Raw genomic sequence first — 17,988 nt, 5'->3', positions numbered from 1 at the left:
TGAGGTAGTTGAATCATGGGGCGGTTTTCCCCGTACTGTTCTCAAGACAGAGAATAAGTCTCACAAGATCTGATGATTTTATAAGGGGGAGTTTCCCTGTGCAGGTGCTCTTTGCCTGCTGCCATCCATGTAAGACAGGACTTGCTCCTTTTTGCCTTCTACCATGATTGTGAGGCCTCCCCAGCCATGTGGAACTGAGTTCATTAAACCTCTATCCTGCATAAATTACCCAGTCTCAGGTATGTCTTTATTAGCAGCATGAAAATGGACTAATACAGTAAATTGGTACCAGTAGAGTGCAGCACTGCTGAAAAGATACCTGAAAATGTGAAAATGACTTTGGAACTAGGTAACAGGCAGAGATTGGAACAGTTTGAAGGGCTCAAAAGAAGACAGGTAAATGTGGGAAGTTTGGAACTCCCTAGGGACTTGCTGAATGGCTTTGACCAAAATGCTGATAATGATATGGATGATGAAATCCAGGCTAAGGTGGTCTCAGATGAAGATGAGGAAATGCTTGGGAACTGGAGCAAAGGCGATTCTTGTTATATTTTAGCAAAGAAACTGGTGGCATTTTGCTTCTGCCCTAGAAATTTGTGGAACTTTGAACTTGAGAGAGATGATATAGGGTATCTGGCGGAAGAAATTTCTAGGCAGCAAAGCATTCAAGGGTTCACTTGGGCACTGTTAAAGGCACTCAGTTTTAAAAGGGAAGCAGAGCATAAAAGTTTGGAAAATTTGCAGCCTGACAATGCAATAGAAAAGAAAATCCCATCTTCTGAGGAGAAATTCACGCTGGCTGCAGAAATTTGCATAAGTAACAAGGAGTTGAATATTAATCACCAAAACTATGGGGAAAACGTCTCCAGGGCATGTCAAAGACATTTGCAGCAGCCCATTCCATCACAGACTGGAAGGCCTAGGAAAAAAAAAACAATGGTTTGTGGGCAGAGCCCAGGGTCCCTCTGCTGTGTGAAGTCGAGGGATTTGGTGACCTGTGTTCTATCTGCTCCAGCTGTGACTAAAAGGGGCCAAGGTACAGCTCAGGCCATGGCTTCGAAGGTGCAGCCCCAAGCCTTGGCAGCTTCCATGTGGCGGTGAGCTTGCCAGTGCACAGAAGTCAGGAACTAAGGTTTGGGAACCTCTGCCTAGATTTCAGAGGATGTATGGAAGTGCCTGGATGTCCAGGCAAAAGTTTGCTGCACGGGCAGGGCACCCATGGAGAACCTCTGCTAGGGCAGCGCGGAAGGGAAAGGTGGGGTCAGGGCCCCCACACAGAGTCCCCACTGGGGCACTGCCTAGTGGAGATATGAGAAGAGGGCTACTGTCCTCCAGACCCCAGAATGGTAGATCCACTGACAGTTTGCACTGTGTGCCTGGAAAAGCCACAGACACCCAACACCAGCCCGTGAAAACAGCCAGGAGGGAGGCTGTACCCTGCAAAGCCACAGGGGCAGAGCTGCCCAAGATCATGGGAACCCCCATCTTCCATCAGTGTGACTTGGATGAGAGACAATCAAAGGAGTCAAAGAGGATCATTTCGGAGCTTTAAGATTTGACTGCCCCACTGAATTTCTGACTAGCATGGGGCTTGTAGTCCCTTTGTTTTGGCAATTTCTCCCATTTGGAATGGCTGCATTTTCCCAATGCCTGTACCCTCATTGTATCTAGGAAGTAACTAATTTGCTTTTGGTTTTACCGGCACATAGGTGGAAGGGACTTGCCTCGTCTTAGATAAGACTTGGGACTGTGGACTTTTGAGGTAATGCTGAAATGAGTTAAGAGTTTGGGAGACTGTTGGGAAGGCATGATTTTGAAATCTGAGGATATGAGATTTGCTAGGGGCCAGGGGTGGAATGATATGATTTGGCTCTGTGTCTGCATCCAAATCTCATCTTGAACTGTAGCTCCCATAATTCCCATGTGTTTTGGGAGGGACCTAGTGGGAGATAATTGAATGACGGGATGGTTTCCCCCATACTGTTCTCGAGGTGGTAAATAAATCTCGGTCAGGTCTGATAGTTTTATAAGGGTTTTCTGCTTCTATGTCTCTCTCATTCTCTCTTGCCATTGCCATGTAAGAAGAGTTTTTCACCTTCTGCCATGATTGTGAAGCCTCACCAGCCATGTGGAACTGTGAGTCCATTAAACCTATTTTTCTTCCCAGTCTCAGGTATGTCTTTATTGGCAGCATGAAAACAGACTAATACACATTATATTTGAAATTTATAATAAAACCTTTCCAAAAAGTAAACTATAGCCCAAAATGGTTTCACTGGTGAAGTTCTATCCAACATGATGTAGGGAAGGAATTATGGAAACCCTACATGAACTGTTTCAGAAAGAAATATGCTCCAACTCATTATGTAAGGTCATCATAACCATGATACCCAAACCAGATAAAGATATTACGAGAAAATTACCATAGACTGATATCCCTCATAAACATAGAAACAAACATACTTTTTTAAATAGAAAAAGCTCTATTGAAGTATAATTGATATAGAAAACACTGTACATATTTAACGTATACAATCTGATGAGCTTGGACATATACATACACTCGTGAACCAATGCCATAATCAAGGAAATAGACACGTCTCTCACCTTTAAAAGTTTCCTCATGTCCCTTTCTTCTGTGTGTGTGGCAAGAACACTTCACACGAGATCTACATTATAAAATGTTTAAGTGCACAGGATAGTATTGTTGACTATTAGATACAAAAATACTTAACAAAATATTAATTAATCTACTCAGGTGCACTCAAAATGGGTGCACTAAAATCTTAGACTTCACCACTATACTATTCATTCATGCAACCAAAAGTGACATGTACTCCAAAGGCTTTTTGAAATAAAACAATTATATATTTAAGAAAGAAAAATAGTAAATCTAAACTGGTGACATATAAAGGGATAATACATCCTGACTCATTGGGATTTATTGCAGGACCATGAATTTGGTTTAATGATGAAAATCAGTCACTATAATTCACCATATTAACCAAAGAAAACAAATCATGTTTATATAAACAGATGCAAAAAAAGCATTTACCAAAATTTAATATTATTTTGTCAAAGAAACTCTCAGCAAAAGAAGAGAATTTCCTCCACTTTATACCGAGCATCTGTTGAAAACCTACAGCCATCATCATAATGGTCAATGAATGTTTTTTCCCTCTGATAAGAAATTAGGCAAAAATGTCCACTCTTACCATTTCTATTCAACTTTTTAACTGGAGGTCACAGCCAGAGCCAAATAGCAAGAAAAAAATCTAAAAAGCATACAGATTGGAAAGATAGAAATAAAACTGCCTTTATTTTTAGATAGCATAATCCTATGTATAATAATCCTAAAGAATCAACATATAAACTGCTTACAAGTGATTTCAACAATTTTTTAGGATCTGATGTATATAACCTAGATCACATATTACTATGAAACTAAATTTATGAAAAACTAAATTGAAAAATATTTATAATAGCACTCGAAAACTTGAAACACAAATTAACTTTTTTTTTTTTTTTGTCTCACTCTGTCACCCAGGCTGGAGTGCAGTGGCGCAATCTTGGCTCCGCCTCCTGGGTTCACACCATTCTCCTGCCTCAGCCTCCCGAGTAGCTGGGACTACAGGTGCCTGCCACCACGCCTGGCTAATTTTTTGTATTTTTAGTAGAGATGGGGTTTCACGGTGTTAGCCAGAATGGTCTCGATCTCCTGATCTTGTGATCCACCTGTCTTAGCCTCCCAAAGTGCTGGGATTAGAGGCGTGAGCCACCGCACCAGGCTACAAGTTAAATTTTAGAAATTATGTTGACATGTACATGAATGGGAAGCCAAGCTGGGAGGATTGCTTGAGCCCAGGAGTTCAAGACTGGCCTTGGCAGCATAGTAAGACCCTATCTCTACAAAAAAAAAAAAGAAAAAATTTTTGATTAGCTGGGTGTGGGTGAGGTGATATATGCCTATAGTTCCATATTCTCAGAAGGCTGAAGTGGGAGGGTTGATTGAGCCCAAGAGGTTGATACTGCAGTGAGCCATGACTGTGCCACTGCACTACAGTCTGGGTCATATAGTGAGACTCTGTCTCAAGAAGAAGCGCGGTGGCTCACGTCCGTAATCTCAGCACTTTGGGAGACTGATGTGGGTGGATCACTTGAGGTTAGAAGTTGAAGACCAGCCTGGCCAACATGCTGGTATTTTTAGTCTCTACTAAAAATACAAAAATTAGCTGGGCTTAGTGGCACACATTTGTAATCCCAGCTACTTGGGAGGCTGAGGCGAGAGGATAGCTTGAACCCAGGAGACAGAAGTTGGAGTGAGCTGAGATTGCACCACTGCACTGCAGCCTGGGTGACAGAGTGAGACTCTGTCACAAAAGAGAAAAAAAAAAAAAAAAAAGGAAAAAAAACCTAAAAGACATGTACATTGAAAACTATAAGGCACTGCTTAGAATGTTAAAGATGTAAATAAATGAAGACAGGCTATATTCGTGAATGGTAGTCTAAATATTGCTAAGATATCAATTATCCCACAATTTACCTATAGGTCCAACCTCATTATACTCATGTTCCCTATTCTCCTTTCTTTGGGTAAAAATTGATAAACTGATTTTTTAAATTATGTGGACTTAAGAAAGCTAAACATATTCTTACCATATGATCCAGGCAATTGTACTCCTGGGTATTTACCCAAAGGAATTGGAAACTTGGGTCCACACAAAAACCTTCAAACAGATGGTGATAGCACTTGTATCCATAATTGTCAAAACTTGGAACCAACCAAGGTGTTTTTCAGTAGATGAATGGAAGAGTAAACTGTGGTACTTCAAGATAATGAAATATTTTTTTCAGTGCTAAAAAGAAATGAGCTATCAAGCCATGAAAAGAGAAAACTTAAATGCATATTACTAAGTGAAAGAAACTAATGTGAAAGGCTATATATTGTATGATTCCAAATATATGAGCTTTTGGAAAAGGTAAAACTAAGGGGACAGTGAAAAGATCAGTGGTTGCCAGAGTTTGGAGGTGGGAACAGGGAGGAGGCATGAATAGGTGGAGCACAGAGGAATCTTAGGGCAGTAAAATTACTCTAAATGATAGTGGAATGTTGGATACATGTCATTATAAATTTAAGTAATTGTAAATTACATTAAACCCTGATGTAAACTATGAAGTCTGAGTGATAATGATATGTCAATGTAGGTTTTCAGTTGTGACAAATATATCACGCTGATGGGACATGTTGATAAAGAGGGAGGCTATGCATGTGTTGGGTCAGAGGGTATATGGGAAATCTCTATACCTTCTGCTCAATTTTGTTGTGAATCTAAAATAGCTCTAAACAGTCTATTAAAATTAAAAAATAAAATATTCAACTTTACCAATAAATAAATTTTTACCTAAATATTATATAACATGTGAAAAACCTAAAATAGTAAAGATAATTTGATTTTGTAAAACAACATTGTAGGATTAACATTACCTAACTTTGAGACTCACTATAAAGCTACAGTAATAGAGACTGTGATAGTGGAATAAGGATGGATATATATATGTCAATGAAAAGAGAGTCCAAAAATAGACCCACACATGGTCAATTGACTTTTGAAAAAAGATCTAAGATAATTAGATGAGGAAATTATATCTTTCTCAACAAATGATGCTGAAGTGAATGGATATCTGCATGGAAAAAGAAAGCCCTTACCTAAGCCTTTACTTCGAAGCAAACACCAAAATTTGCTGGAAATAAATTATAGACCCAACTGTAGAAACTAAGACTATAAAATCTCTAGGAAAAAAATAAAGAAGATAATGTCCACAACTTTGGTGCAAACAATGATTTCTGAAAGGGACAAAAATATTAAGCACAAATGAATGATTTCATTGTATTCAATCAGAATTAAACACTTCTGCTCTCTGAAAGCACTCAAAATGGAAAGTCAAGTCACAAATTGAGAACAATACATATTATAGTAAATGTACTTGACAAGGTCTTTTCTCTAGAATATGTATTTAAATCTTATTAATAATCAGGCAAACAAAGCAAAATGAGCAAAGATTTGAAGAAGAATTTCACAAAAGAATATATACAAATGATCACTAAGCACATGAAAATATGTTCAGCATCATCAAAGAAGTGCAAATGACAATGCCATTGAGATATCACCATACAAGCACTAGAGTGGCTAAAATGTAACACTATTAGATGTTAATAAAGCCATAGAGCATCTGGAACTCCTATATGTTGCTGTGGGAGGAATGTAAAATTATACAACATTGGAAAACAGTTCCACAGTTTAGTAGAGTGCTAATTACATACCTGATAATATAACTCCTAAGAACTGATAGGAATAGGGAAATATAAACATGTCCATGTAAACACTGTGTTTAAATAATCACAGCAATTTTATTCTTCATAGCCCCAAACTAGAACAACCCAAATGTACTTTAATAGTTGAATGTATTAAAAAATTGTGATATATCCATATGATGTAGAATGATAGATACTATTAGAATGAGATAGAATATTATTCAGCAATGAAAAGGAATGTACTACTGATATAAGCAGCATGACTATACCTCCATAACGTGTTGCAAAGTGGAAGAAGCCAGACACAAAAGATTACTATTTTATTACTGTATTTACATGAAATATGAGAATAGTTATAATCTATGGTGACAAAATTAGATCAGCAGTTGTCTTTTTCTGGGAATGGAGGTTTGGGGATTTATTGCAAAAGATCAGAAAGAAAACTTTTTGACATTATAGACATAGATTATATATTGCATACTTTGTCAGATGAGTATTTACATTTAAAAAATGTTCCAAACGAGCATATTTATTGTGTGTACATTGTACCTTTTTTGGTTTATTTGAAAAAAATATAACTCTAAATATACTGGTTCATTTTAATTTGGGTTAAATATTTAAGAATTTTTTCTATGTGCTGAATCAAACAAGCAGAGTTGACAGTGGAGATCATAGTCTTATTCTCAAGGCATTTTCATGTAAAATAGGAGCTCAGGCAACTGGAGTGACTGCAGAAAAGCAGGTACAAATATTGATTATAAAATCCTGGGAAAATGTAAAGAAGAAGGGGATAGAGGGAACATGGTATATTTTCATTCTATAATTAGAGTTAGCAGCTGCATCATTCTGATTTTCCTTTTTATTCATTTCAGTTGAGGTCATAATATTGTTGAGTAAATATAATCATTCTGAGCCTAGCAATAGGTTTAGAAGGTTAATTTAGGGTGCCTCTTTGTTATTAGATGTACCTGAAAAACAATTTTAGGCAAAATTAGACCAAATTAAAAACACTGGTGTTTCAATTATAATAAACACTCAAATAGAAGTTTTATTATTGTTTATTATAACAATAATTAATAATAAATAATGTGTGAGTGTGCAGACATGGGCCAGACTACATTTTGAAAATTTCCACAGTAAGGTAAAAGGATTATAAAGCTTTCTGGTATAATATTAACAGAATTAAAAAAACATGAATAATATTAAAGAATGGGCTTTGGCTAGTGATCAGTTCTCTTGGAAGCAATACTCTCTTAATTTTACTGAAAGAAAATTCAACTTTAATATAGTATTTAAATAAATCAATACAACATCTTAATGATAAAATAAAAAAGAGAAAACTATTTGTAGAAGACAATATGTGTTTCAGTATATAAATTCTTGGGTAAAACTACCTTAGGAGACAAAATAAAATAGAAGTTTGCACCTATTCTTAGATGACCCCAATATAATCGATGGGGTGTTGATATTGTGCTGGTGACTCAAATACCATGGGCAAGCTTGTCATCAGTGATGTGCTTCTCCGAAAGCACATCAAAAAAAAGTCCAAAAACGCAAAGTAAATTATCTTCTCAATTTATATAGTAGATGTATCCTAGAAAACAAAAACAACATAAAAAATTTTGATGTGGAAACAAACTTAAATTAGGTTTCAAATATAATGCAAGGTTTTGTTGTTTTGTTTGTTTGTTTACTTATTACATGAATGACCAGTGACCCATTCAGAAGTCCAAGGACAAAATATGTTGTAGGATTGTCCTGACCACTGAGGGACAGCTCGCACCCTGACCCCACAGTATACTAAGGCCTGCAGTAACCGCCGTTCCCGGAGTAAACCAAAAGACATCCTTCTGCAATTCACAAAATCCATTAAGGAGTTGTTTCAAACCTTACGAGAACCACTGACTTAGGCCGTAAAACACAAACGAACAAACAACAACAAAAACTAGGCATGGCAGTAGTTCTGCTGAGTTAAAGAGGAGAAACCAGGACTGGTAGAGATGAAATTGTGAGTCTGGAAGGAAACCATTGCAAAGGTCTTTACCTTTAAGTAAATGTCTCCTAACTGAACTGAAAGCCTTCATTGTAACCATTACTTCGGTCAGGAACATTTCAGAGACGCTGGGGCGGGGGGGGGGGGGGGGGGGGGGGGTTGTTTTTTCTTGCACTCCCTTTACTGTCCTCCCAGCAGCCTACCTAGCAGTAAGTTCCCCGGCCTGCAGTGTCCCCAGAGGCACCTTCCCTCGACTAGCAACTTCTCAGACACCCTGGCCTTGGGCACGTCTTGGATCTTCTAGGTACCCAGTGGCTGTGCACAGTTTTGCCAGGCCTTTCTCAAGAGGTAAAAGTTCCTGGCTGTTTGCATTTCCCAGAAATAATGTTTTCCATGTGTAGGGATTTTACAGATTTCAAAGTGCTTTCATGTCAATTACTTTCTTTAATTTAAAAGAAGTTCAGATACCAGGTCAAGCTAGGAATGATCCGGTCTCAGAGGGAAGGAGCGCTCTAGGAAAGGAGGATCCTTTAATAGAGGGCCGTCCTGGGGCCGCGTGCCCGGGGAAGGCGAGAGTGGAGGAGTGTCCTCTCTCTCCCCCACCCTCAGGCGGCGGCCCGGCCAAAGCCAGAGGGGGCTGTCTCCTCCTCTTCCCCAGCAGCTGCTGCTCGCTCAGCTCACAAGCCAGGGTCAGGGGACTGGGCGGCAGCGACTTCTCTGGCTCCTGAGAAGTGGATCCGGTCGGGGCCACTACGATGCCGGGAGCCGCCGGGGTCCTCCTCCTCCTGCTGCTCTCCGGGGGCCTCAGGGGCGGTCAGGCGCAGCGGCCGCAGCAGCAGCGGCGGCCACAGGCACATCAGCAAAGAGGTACAGTTGAGGCACGGGCTTGGGTTGCATCCTTTGCCGGGACGGAGACCCCTCACTTCTTCCATTCTTTCGAGAGTTGCTGTCTGGGGACCGCCGTCTTGCTTCGCCGTCAGAGAGTGCGCTTTGGGGCAAGAGGAACTTGAAGCAAGTTCAAGTTCAATGCCCTGAGAGAGTAGTGTAGGGGGAATTACCTAAGTCCTGCAAAGGGAACGGGTAGTGCTTTTCATTGTTCGTTCTTTTCGAAGGGATCTTGCTATCACGATACATCCTGTAAATTGATTTCTGAAATCTTTCCAAGAGAAAAACTTTTTCCAATTGGAAAAAAAAAGAATTTCTTCAAATCAGATTCTGTCCTGCAGAGAAAGGTTTCCCAAGCTGTGTGGTTCATATGGAGGGTAGCTGATGCATCTAATAAAACAATTACACACACACACACACACACACACACACACATATACACACACACATATATGTATAAATTTTACAGAACTTTGTTTTCAACTTTTAAAACAGGATTTCTAAAGAGGTTATGTGTTTTTTTTTCTTTCATGGCAATGGCGCCTCCAGCCTCACCTTTTTCAAGCCCACATCTTATCTTCATATCCTATTTTATTGCTGTGAAATCGGAAAATTTCTCCTTTTGTTTAAACACAGAGGAGACTTCTATGTCATGTGTACTTTAAGGCCACAGTGACGAGATATTCAATTTGGGGGACTTTGGAAGATGGCTGTATTTAATGTAACTTAAATAACTTATTCTCCTCAGAGCCTCTTAGTATTTATGTATATATCTCTCTCATTTCTGAAACTTTTGGGAGTCTTTGAAGAGTTATTTTATTATCATGAATTTTACAGGAAGTACATGTGCAGCATTCTAAAACATGCTTTGTAACACAGTATTTCAGCAAACAATTCTTTGAGTTGGAAAACCTGTATCAAAGTAAAAAAAGTTAAGAAATATTTATTATTCTGTTTTAAATATCAAAATGTTTAACCTAAGAGTACAAAATCTGGAGGTTAGAAGCTTTTAAAAGTTTTAATGAGGCTGAATCTGCTAAAGTTTTGAAGTATACTTATCCTTCTTCCAGTTAACTTCTAGCTAAGTCAATAGTTCTGATATTTGTTCTTATAATCTTGCATTTTTAGCAGTACTATTTTTTTAAGGAGTAAAGAGATATCCCAGGCTCCTTCTATAATAATAACTCCCTGATTAAAATTCTTGGAATAAAAACGGCCTTGCATTCACTATATAACTTTTTTTCTTCTATTTTTGCTTTTGCTTCTCTGAGAGGTAAAATGGGGCCAATGTGACTTAATGAATAGAATTTATGAGAGTGATTTTGAGAGTATCTCTGGCCACTGATTTTTTAAAATGCTACTTTCAACTATTCAACTTTGCTCAATTACAAGATGTGTTTAAATAAGACATAATACTTTAATAATATTAGGTAGCTGGGAGAAATGAGGGGCCAGGGGCACCGATCCTTATGTCCACTTGGAATGGGGTAGAAACGCAAAGCATGCAGTGTAGGGATCAAGTGAATTGTTGCTGAGAATTATCCTGAGCACGCATAGGATTTCTCTTTTTCCGTCTCCCTTCTTATTTACTCTCTTTTCAAATAAGGTAATATCAACTCTGATTTCTATGACCCAGGTACAAGATGAAGTGAATTCCAGAGGAAGGGTTTATACTACCATTCTGTCAAGATACCACTTAAATGCTAAATACAATAAGGAATTTTATTCAAAATAACTACAACATACAATCTACTATAGACTGCTATAATCTGCATTCTAGTATCCATTATTGTCTTTGTCATAGACCATTTACAATATATTTGGAGGTTGGCTCAAGGATAAATGATTTAAACCTGTTAATGTTAAAAGTATGTAAAATTCATGGAACTTTAAAATTGGATAGTGATTTATGATTTAAAAATGCCTTATGTACATGATCTTTATTCGCCTTCAGATATTATTATTCTCAAAGGACAAATTTAGAACATAGGCTTGCAGTAGTAGTAATTTAAGTTTACATAAGATAACTTCATTTTCAACAACTAAAACACTTCTGGTATTGTTTGTGCTGAATTTTCTTTTTTATGGTTCCAAGGTTTCTTTCCATTAATTTTTTAGGCCATGTTTTCTTTTCAGTGTTGTTCTTTTTTTTTTTTTTTTTTTTTTTTGAGACGGAGTCTCGCTCTGTCACCCAGGCTGGAGTGCAGTGGCCAGATCTCAGCTCACTGCAAGCTCCGCCTCCCGGGTTTACGCCATTCTCCTGCCTCAGCCTCCCGAGTAGCTGGGACTACAGGCGCCCGCCAACTCACCCGGCTAGTTTTTTTGTATTTTTTAGTAGAGACGGGGTTTCACCGTGTTACCAGGATGGTCTCGATCTCCTGACCTCATGATCCACCCGTCTCGGCCTCCCAAAGTGCTGGGATTACAGGCTTGAGCCACTGCGCCCGGCCTTCAGTGTTGTTCTATTGAAGCAAGCCCTCTGTGAAAATCATGGGATATGAGTATGACTGAAGAAGGGGTTGCCTGGCTAAGATAAACTTTTCTGTTTTTGATTATACCAGCACTGACCTTTCTAGGGAAGCGCTAATTGTGTAGAAGTTCTATTTTTCCTTATAATTCGATGCCAATTTATTAAGAATTTTTGACATGAATCAACCATTTTGAGATGTTGTAATTGAGTTAGAAACATAACCAGACTTTTTGTTTGTTTTTTACTTTTTCTTTGAAATCTTATGTGGTTTGTATAGCATACTCTATTGTAGTATGAATAGCATTGATTCAGCAAGAATGATAGTCCAAGGAAATTCTTTAGCTATATTTAAAATTGACGAAATAGGAGAATGATGTAATCAAAATGATTCTGCATTTCAGCAAGTCAGCGTCTAAAATTTTTTGTGATATTCTTGTGAATAATATGTGGAAATGGAAGCATAACGTTAGGTAAATTGCAACTGATTGAAAAATAGTTTCCAAAGAATATTGCATAGTGGGTTACGATCAATCTGGAAAGAAGTCTCTAGCAGTCCTACAGTGGTTTTCTTATGTTCAACTATCTTGGTAATGGCTTGATGGAAAATGTAAAATCCAAGCTTATCAGAACTGCGGGTGGTCCAAAATTGATACAGGTGGCTAAGCAGGTTACTAACAAGTTCAAAAATTTTAAAGGTCTCTATAGCCTGGACCATGAATGGCACCTACATGAAGTTGCTTTTATTATTCATATCCACATGTTAAAAAAACTCCATTTGTGTTCTTCTAGAAATTAGTTATATCCTTTATATATTTAGGAATGAATATGAAGACAGGAAGAGAAAGGCCACTCTGAATTACAGCAAGTTCAATATGAACATATAGTATAATATAGTGACAAAAAAGGTTAGCTCACTTTTATACAAAACTCATAGAAGCACATAGGTCTGTTGGTTAACACACATTTGGGTATTTCATTGATAAATGGGTGTAGATTCAGAGAGGGGAGAGCAGAATGGTTAAGAGTCTGAGATTTTCAGAAGACGAATGTCCCAAGTAAAACCTTTCCATCTGAACAAGGAAAGATTTAGGGAAGGCAATCATAAGAAATGTCCTCAAATTTTCCGAAGAGTCGTTATGTTAAAGAGAGACTATTCTAAAGGCTGAACGTGGATTCATAGAAGAACATGACAAACCACCAGGTTTGAATTTTATAATATGGAGAAAACAGCTACTCTCCTCACTCTCTCCCCACACCATTCTGAGCTGTTCAGAAATAGCTGGATTGTATTTGACCAACTTGCTTCTGGAAATGACCATGCAGTGATCAGATGTACAACTAGTGAGGGCTGCTTTATGAGGGAATACCTCTACTGAGAGGAAGTTAAGATCCATCAACTGTCTAGCCATTTTTCAATTCTAAGATTCTAATATTGTAGTCTATTGTTTTTAGAGTGCATACTTGTATTTAAATTTCTGAATTCTTAAAATGTCAAGAAAATGTTAAATATATAAAAATGTGCTTTTAAATCCCTTCTGGGATTTAAAATAAAAACATGTTTGAGACAATCCTCACACATTTTTGGCAAGAATACTTACATATTTAGCATGGAATTTCCACATCGCCGTCAATTGCACAGTTCTAAAACATCTTGTGTAATAACACACAAGAATACTTTAGAAATTACCTGAGAAGTTTTCAGGGGACTTATAGTGGCCATAAACCTGGAATTAATTTTTTAAATGTTTTTCTTTGCTGCATATGTAATTTTTTGGCTTGTTTGCCATATACTGACCTAATCATTTAGTAAAAATGATTCATAACAGATAAAATGCATGGCATCTCAACATATTCAAAATATTCATGTGAATACATTCAACACTAAATATTATAGATGTGATAGAATTAATAAAATTAATATAAATTTTATATTACGTTATATTTCACATATTAACGTATACAGATTTCTGGTCTATCTTAAGATTTTTCTGCCCTAGGATTTCATGCAAACTAATGAACTGAATCTATATCAAGAGATGCTGGGGTCTGGGCAAGGTGGCTCACTCCTGTAATCGCAGCACTTTGGGAGGCCAGGTGGGTGGATCACCTGAGGTCAGGAGTTCAAGACCATCTGAACCAACATAGCAGAAACCTTGTCTGTACTAAAAATACAAAAATTAGCTGGGCGTGGTGGCATGTGCCTGTAATCCCAGCTACTCAGGAGGCGGAGGCAGGAGAATCACTTGAACCCTGGAGACAGAGGTTGCAGTGAGCCGAGATCGTGTCACTGCACTCCAGCCTGGGCAACAGAGGGAGACTCTATCTCAAAAAAAACAAAACAAAACAAAAATTTAAAGAGTTGCAACTTATCATCTGTCCAGTTTGCAGTAGGGCCTTATTTAGCATCTAGAAACCATGTGAAAAAGATCAGGAAGAAATTATTGTAAATAATTATTGTAAGTGGTTGCACAAGTGGTTTAACTTCTAATCTAGAAGATTTGGGTTTAGGATTTGTTTATAGTTGCAACTTGAAACTCGAGAGCTAAACAGGAATTTAGGCAGAAGCTCAGTTGCAGTGAATGAGAAAACAAGATAGAGTTTAGAGAAAGATACAAGTAGATTTTCCAGGCTTAGTATATGTCAAGCAGATAGAAATAAAACTAATTCTAGGCTTTCCCCATTGTTAAGACTGAATTTAGAGGTCAGAATTTGTGAAGGAAATTGGTGGGGTTGGGCCTATATGCATTAGAATGTGGTAAATGAATGAATGTTTACACTGAGTAAAACAGACAAAAAAATTCCTGCTCTTGTGGAACTAATATTTAGTTGGGATGGAGATGAGGAGACAGGACTATGATGAATATATAATGAAGTAACATAAGAACACCTATATTGTATAGAATGTAGTTGATGATAAATGCCCTGGACAAACAAATACAGCGGGGTAAGGACAGTCAGGAGTTCTAGGAATGGAGGGAGGTTGATGACTATTTTAAATAGTTGGTAAAAGTTGACCACTTTGAGAGGATCTCACTTGGGCAAACACTTGAAGGTGACGTGGGAGTGATTCGTGCAGTTATCGGGAGAAAAGTACCCTCTGTACAGGGAGCAGGCCTCTGAGGATCTAAGCTCAGAGCACGGTGAGAAGGCTCAGAGGAGAAACGGGAAACTGGAACACATAGCATTGTTGACCTTAATTGTAAAGATTTTGCCTTTTAGTCTGAGTGAGACAGGGAGGCATTGGTGAGTTTTAACAGAGTTAAATAAATGAATAAAATCACTGTTATGTTTTTTTTCTCTCTCTCTAACACGCACTAATCCATGGGACTAGACCAACAGTCCAAGCATAGAATTATTTTAGATTCATCTCTTGTCCCAAACATCCCACTGATACAACACATTTAAATGATTCTACATTCAAGAGCATTCCACTTCAATCATCCTATCTTATCTTATCATGGTGAAGCTCAGATGCGTCTTTGTAACACTTCTTTTCTTCCCTTTGGCAACTCAGTGCTATTCCATTATTCAAAATATATCAGTACCTCAAAAACAACTTGTGTGCCGGGAACTTCCGCAGCTTTTAAAAATTTTGCTCCAGTGTACTTAGAAATATGACATAGATTTTAAAAGGTAATTTTAAATAGTATGCACTTTAAAAAAAAAATGAATTATTCACAATCCCACATGGACATACAGGAACTTTGGAGTTCCCTTTTTTATTTTCTATTTCAATATCAAACAGTAAAGTTCGGACACAATTGTTGAAAATGACATAGTGATGTATTGCTCTGATGATGTATTTTATGATATGAACTTTGAAATGCTATCTCTTTTACATTCAGAAACTTATTCTATGCTCCGTTTCCATTTTTGTGACTGTTTTAAGAATCGCTGTAAGTTTTAACAATAACCTTTTGGACTATAGTATGCAATTTTGGCCTAATTTAATTCTGTCATTTAGAACAAAAAGGTGAAAAAATTGGATAGCTTTTCCCTCTCTCTCCCTTCTCTTTCTCCCTTCCTTTCTTCCTTCCTCCCTTTATTTTCCTTTTCCTTTAGTGTTCTTCCTGTGAATAAAATATGGTAATTAAAATTCTAACAAATGTAACATTCAGGAAGATAGTAAGGCAAAACGTTACTTAAATTTTCCTTATTAAAAGCCACAGGTAATTACTATCTAAAGATAATTTGGGACATACTTTCAGGGTGAGTTAAAACTAAAGACATTTGCTTGTCAAAGATGTATAATATGGGTTTAAAAATGTTTTTCTCCTAAGTAATCTTGAGTGTGGATCTTAATATGGGAACTTTATGCTATTTGGCTTTTATTTGGACACATGACAATATCATTGAAGATTGCCTATTAATGGGTTATTATTCATAATATCCTCTGGGGGGGGGGGGGGGGGGGGGGGGGGGGGGGGGGGGGGGGGGGGGGGGGGGGGGGGGGGGGGGGGGGGGGGGGGGGGGGGGGGGGGGGGGGGGGGGGGGGGGGGGGGGGGGGGGGGGGGGGGGGGGGGGGGGGGGGGGGGGGGGGGGGGGGGGGGGGGGGGGGGGGGGGGGGGGGGGGGGGGGGGGGGGGGGGGGGGGGGGGGGGGGGGGGTGACATGCCTAATCTAGTTCAAATAACAAGTTAATCTATGCAAATTGCTGATGGTGAAAACCTCAGGAGCTGTTTAGTGCCTGACACTTAGGAAATGTACCTTGTGCAATGTTAAGTATGTCTCTGCATGTGTAGTCCACTCAACTGACCCCCGAACTGTGTACCTTCCCAAGGCTCTTCATTTAGCTGTGTCCTGAGTGTTAGATGGTTTCGATTGGTATAATAATATGTAGTTGCATTGTCAGCATTAACACATTTACTTACGTAGCAGAGCTGTTCAGTAGATTAATATAATTATCCTCATTTTGTAGAAGGAAAATATGCCCAGCAACTTGTCAAGGACAAATAAAAATTCCAATGCTTGTTTTAGAGTTAGAAATTGGACTTTTATATATTTATCTTTTATAAAACACCCTGAGGAAAAAAAATATATATCCATTTCTGAGTTATGTTAGTCTATCATAATCAGAGATTCATTTGGTATTATGGAAGAACAAAAAATAAAATGTTTAGTCTTGAAGATTTTTTTTCATTTAAATATATACACACACACACACACGCACACACGCTGCTTATTACTATGTAGACATATACACACATGTGTATTACTTAAAACTATGCATTAATTCAAATGCATTCATCACATTTTAGTCTTTACATTCTTAGAACTTTGATTACTGGACACTAGGCTATAAGAAAATATTAATGATTCTTTATTGGCTTTTCTGAAGTCACTTTACAGAAGTTACTGCAGCAAGCTAGAAATACAATGGTATTTATTATACTGTATAATGAAATCTTTAAAAATAGTCAATGTGTAAATGTCAGTGAATGAAAAGAACAAGAACCAAACAGATATACCTAAGAATCAGAGCAAGGTTAACCTCAAAAGTCCTTCTGAAAAGATGAAAAGCCTTGGCATCTTCATAAAAACATTCAAAGACTTTCATTTGAAGTTGAACTCAGTTAAGGCAAAGTTTTTCTAATCTCCCAGATTTTGAGAGGGTGTGTTTGTGTATGTATGTAATTGCAGCACCAGTACACATGTACCATTTACAGCCTAGCACTCACAGGACCTAATCTGTATATTTAGTATGTTGTCTGTTTGATTTTTGTTTTCTTAAGGTATTAGATTTTGTTTATCAAAATCTTTGAATAAGAAAATCTAAAAATTGAATTTCTAGAAAAGTCTCATTGCCCTGACAAAGGATTATGGACCAAAGAATAAATTATAAATGAGACAATTATAATATTCCATCCAGTAGCTATACTGTTAAAATTCCAAGGTGTAATCCCTTTCGAGTGACTTGTAACTTAGAAGGTCCTATTCTATAGAAGAAATAGAGTTAGTAGAGTTTGCTGCATCAAATATAGTTTTTCAAATGCCTACGTATTCTAGTTGACACAATTTCCTGGCTTATTGCCTTCTATGCAATTTTCAATTACTGGATGAAGCTGAAAGTTTGAAAGAGAACATGAAGCAGTGCAATTGTCATTTCAGTGAGCTACCTTGTCTCATTGGTTTGTCATGGTGTATATGTAAAACACTGAATATAAAACATGAAACATCTAGTATAGCCTCAATAAATGTTCATTTTCAAAATGCCTCAAAAAAGGAATTAAACCTGACAACCTAACATGATATTCTCTGGCTGAAAGAAACACTCTTCTCCAATATCATGTGGTATACCAAATTCAGTTGAGGGTGTTTGTGAAGGAAG

General features: G+C 37.9%; 1 protein-coding gene across 7 annotated transcripts in view; it reads left to right on the top strand.

Moving 5' to 3' along the window:
• Positions 1-17,988, top strand: part of LAMA2 (laminin subunit alpha 2) — a 772,685-nt gene that overhangs the window by 153,424 nt on the left and 601,273 nt on the right. For 3 of the 7 annotated variants that reach the window (XM_050788285.1, XM_050788289.1, XM_050788288.1), the window contains exon 1: positions 8,961-9,173. The exons of 1 other annotated variant lie outside the window; for it this stretch is intronic. In XM_050788285.1, the coding sequence (XP_050644242.1) occupies positions 9,062-9,173 (112 nt within the window). In that variant the 5' untranslated portion in view covers positions 8,961-9,061. Of the gene's footprint in view, positions 1-8,955; positions 9,174-17,988 lie in introns of those variants that run through there. 3 more of the 7 variants (XM_050788291.1, XM_050788283.1, XM_050788290.1) reach the window with 3 other exon arrangements.

The sequence above is a fragment of the Macaca thibetana genome, chromosome 4 (assembly GCF_024542745.1).
Source record: "Macaca thibetana thibetana isolate TM-01 chromosome 4, ASM2454274v1, whole genome shotgun sequence".
In the NCBI taxonomy this organism is placed as follows: Eukaryota; Metazoa; Chordata; class Mammalia; order Primates; family Cercopithecidae; genus Macaca; species Macaca thibetana.
The sequence above is the reverse complement of the archived record's forward strand: the minus strand, read 5'-3'. Positions and strand labels throughout refer to the sequence as shown.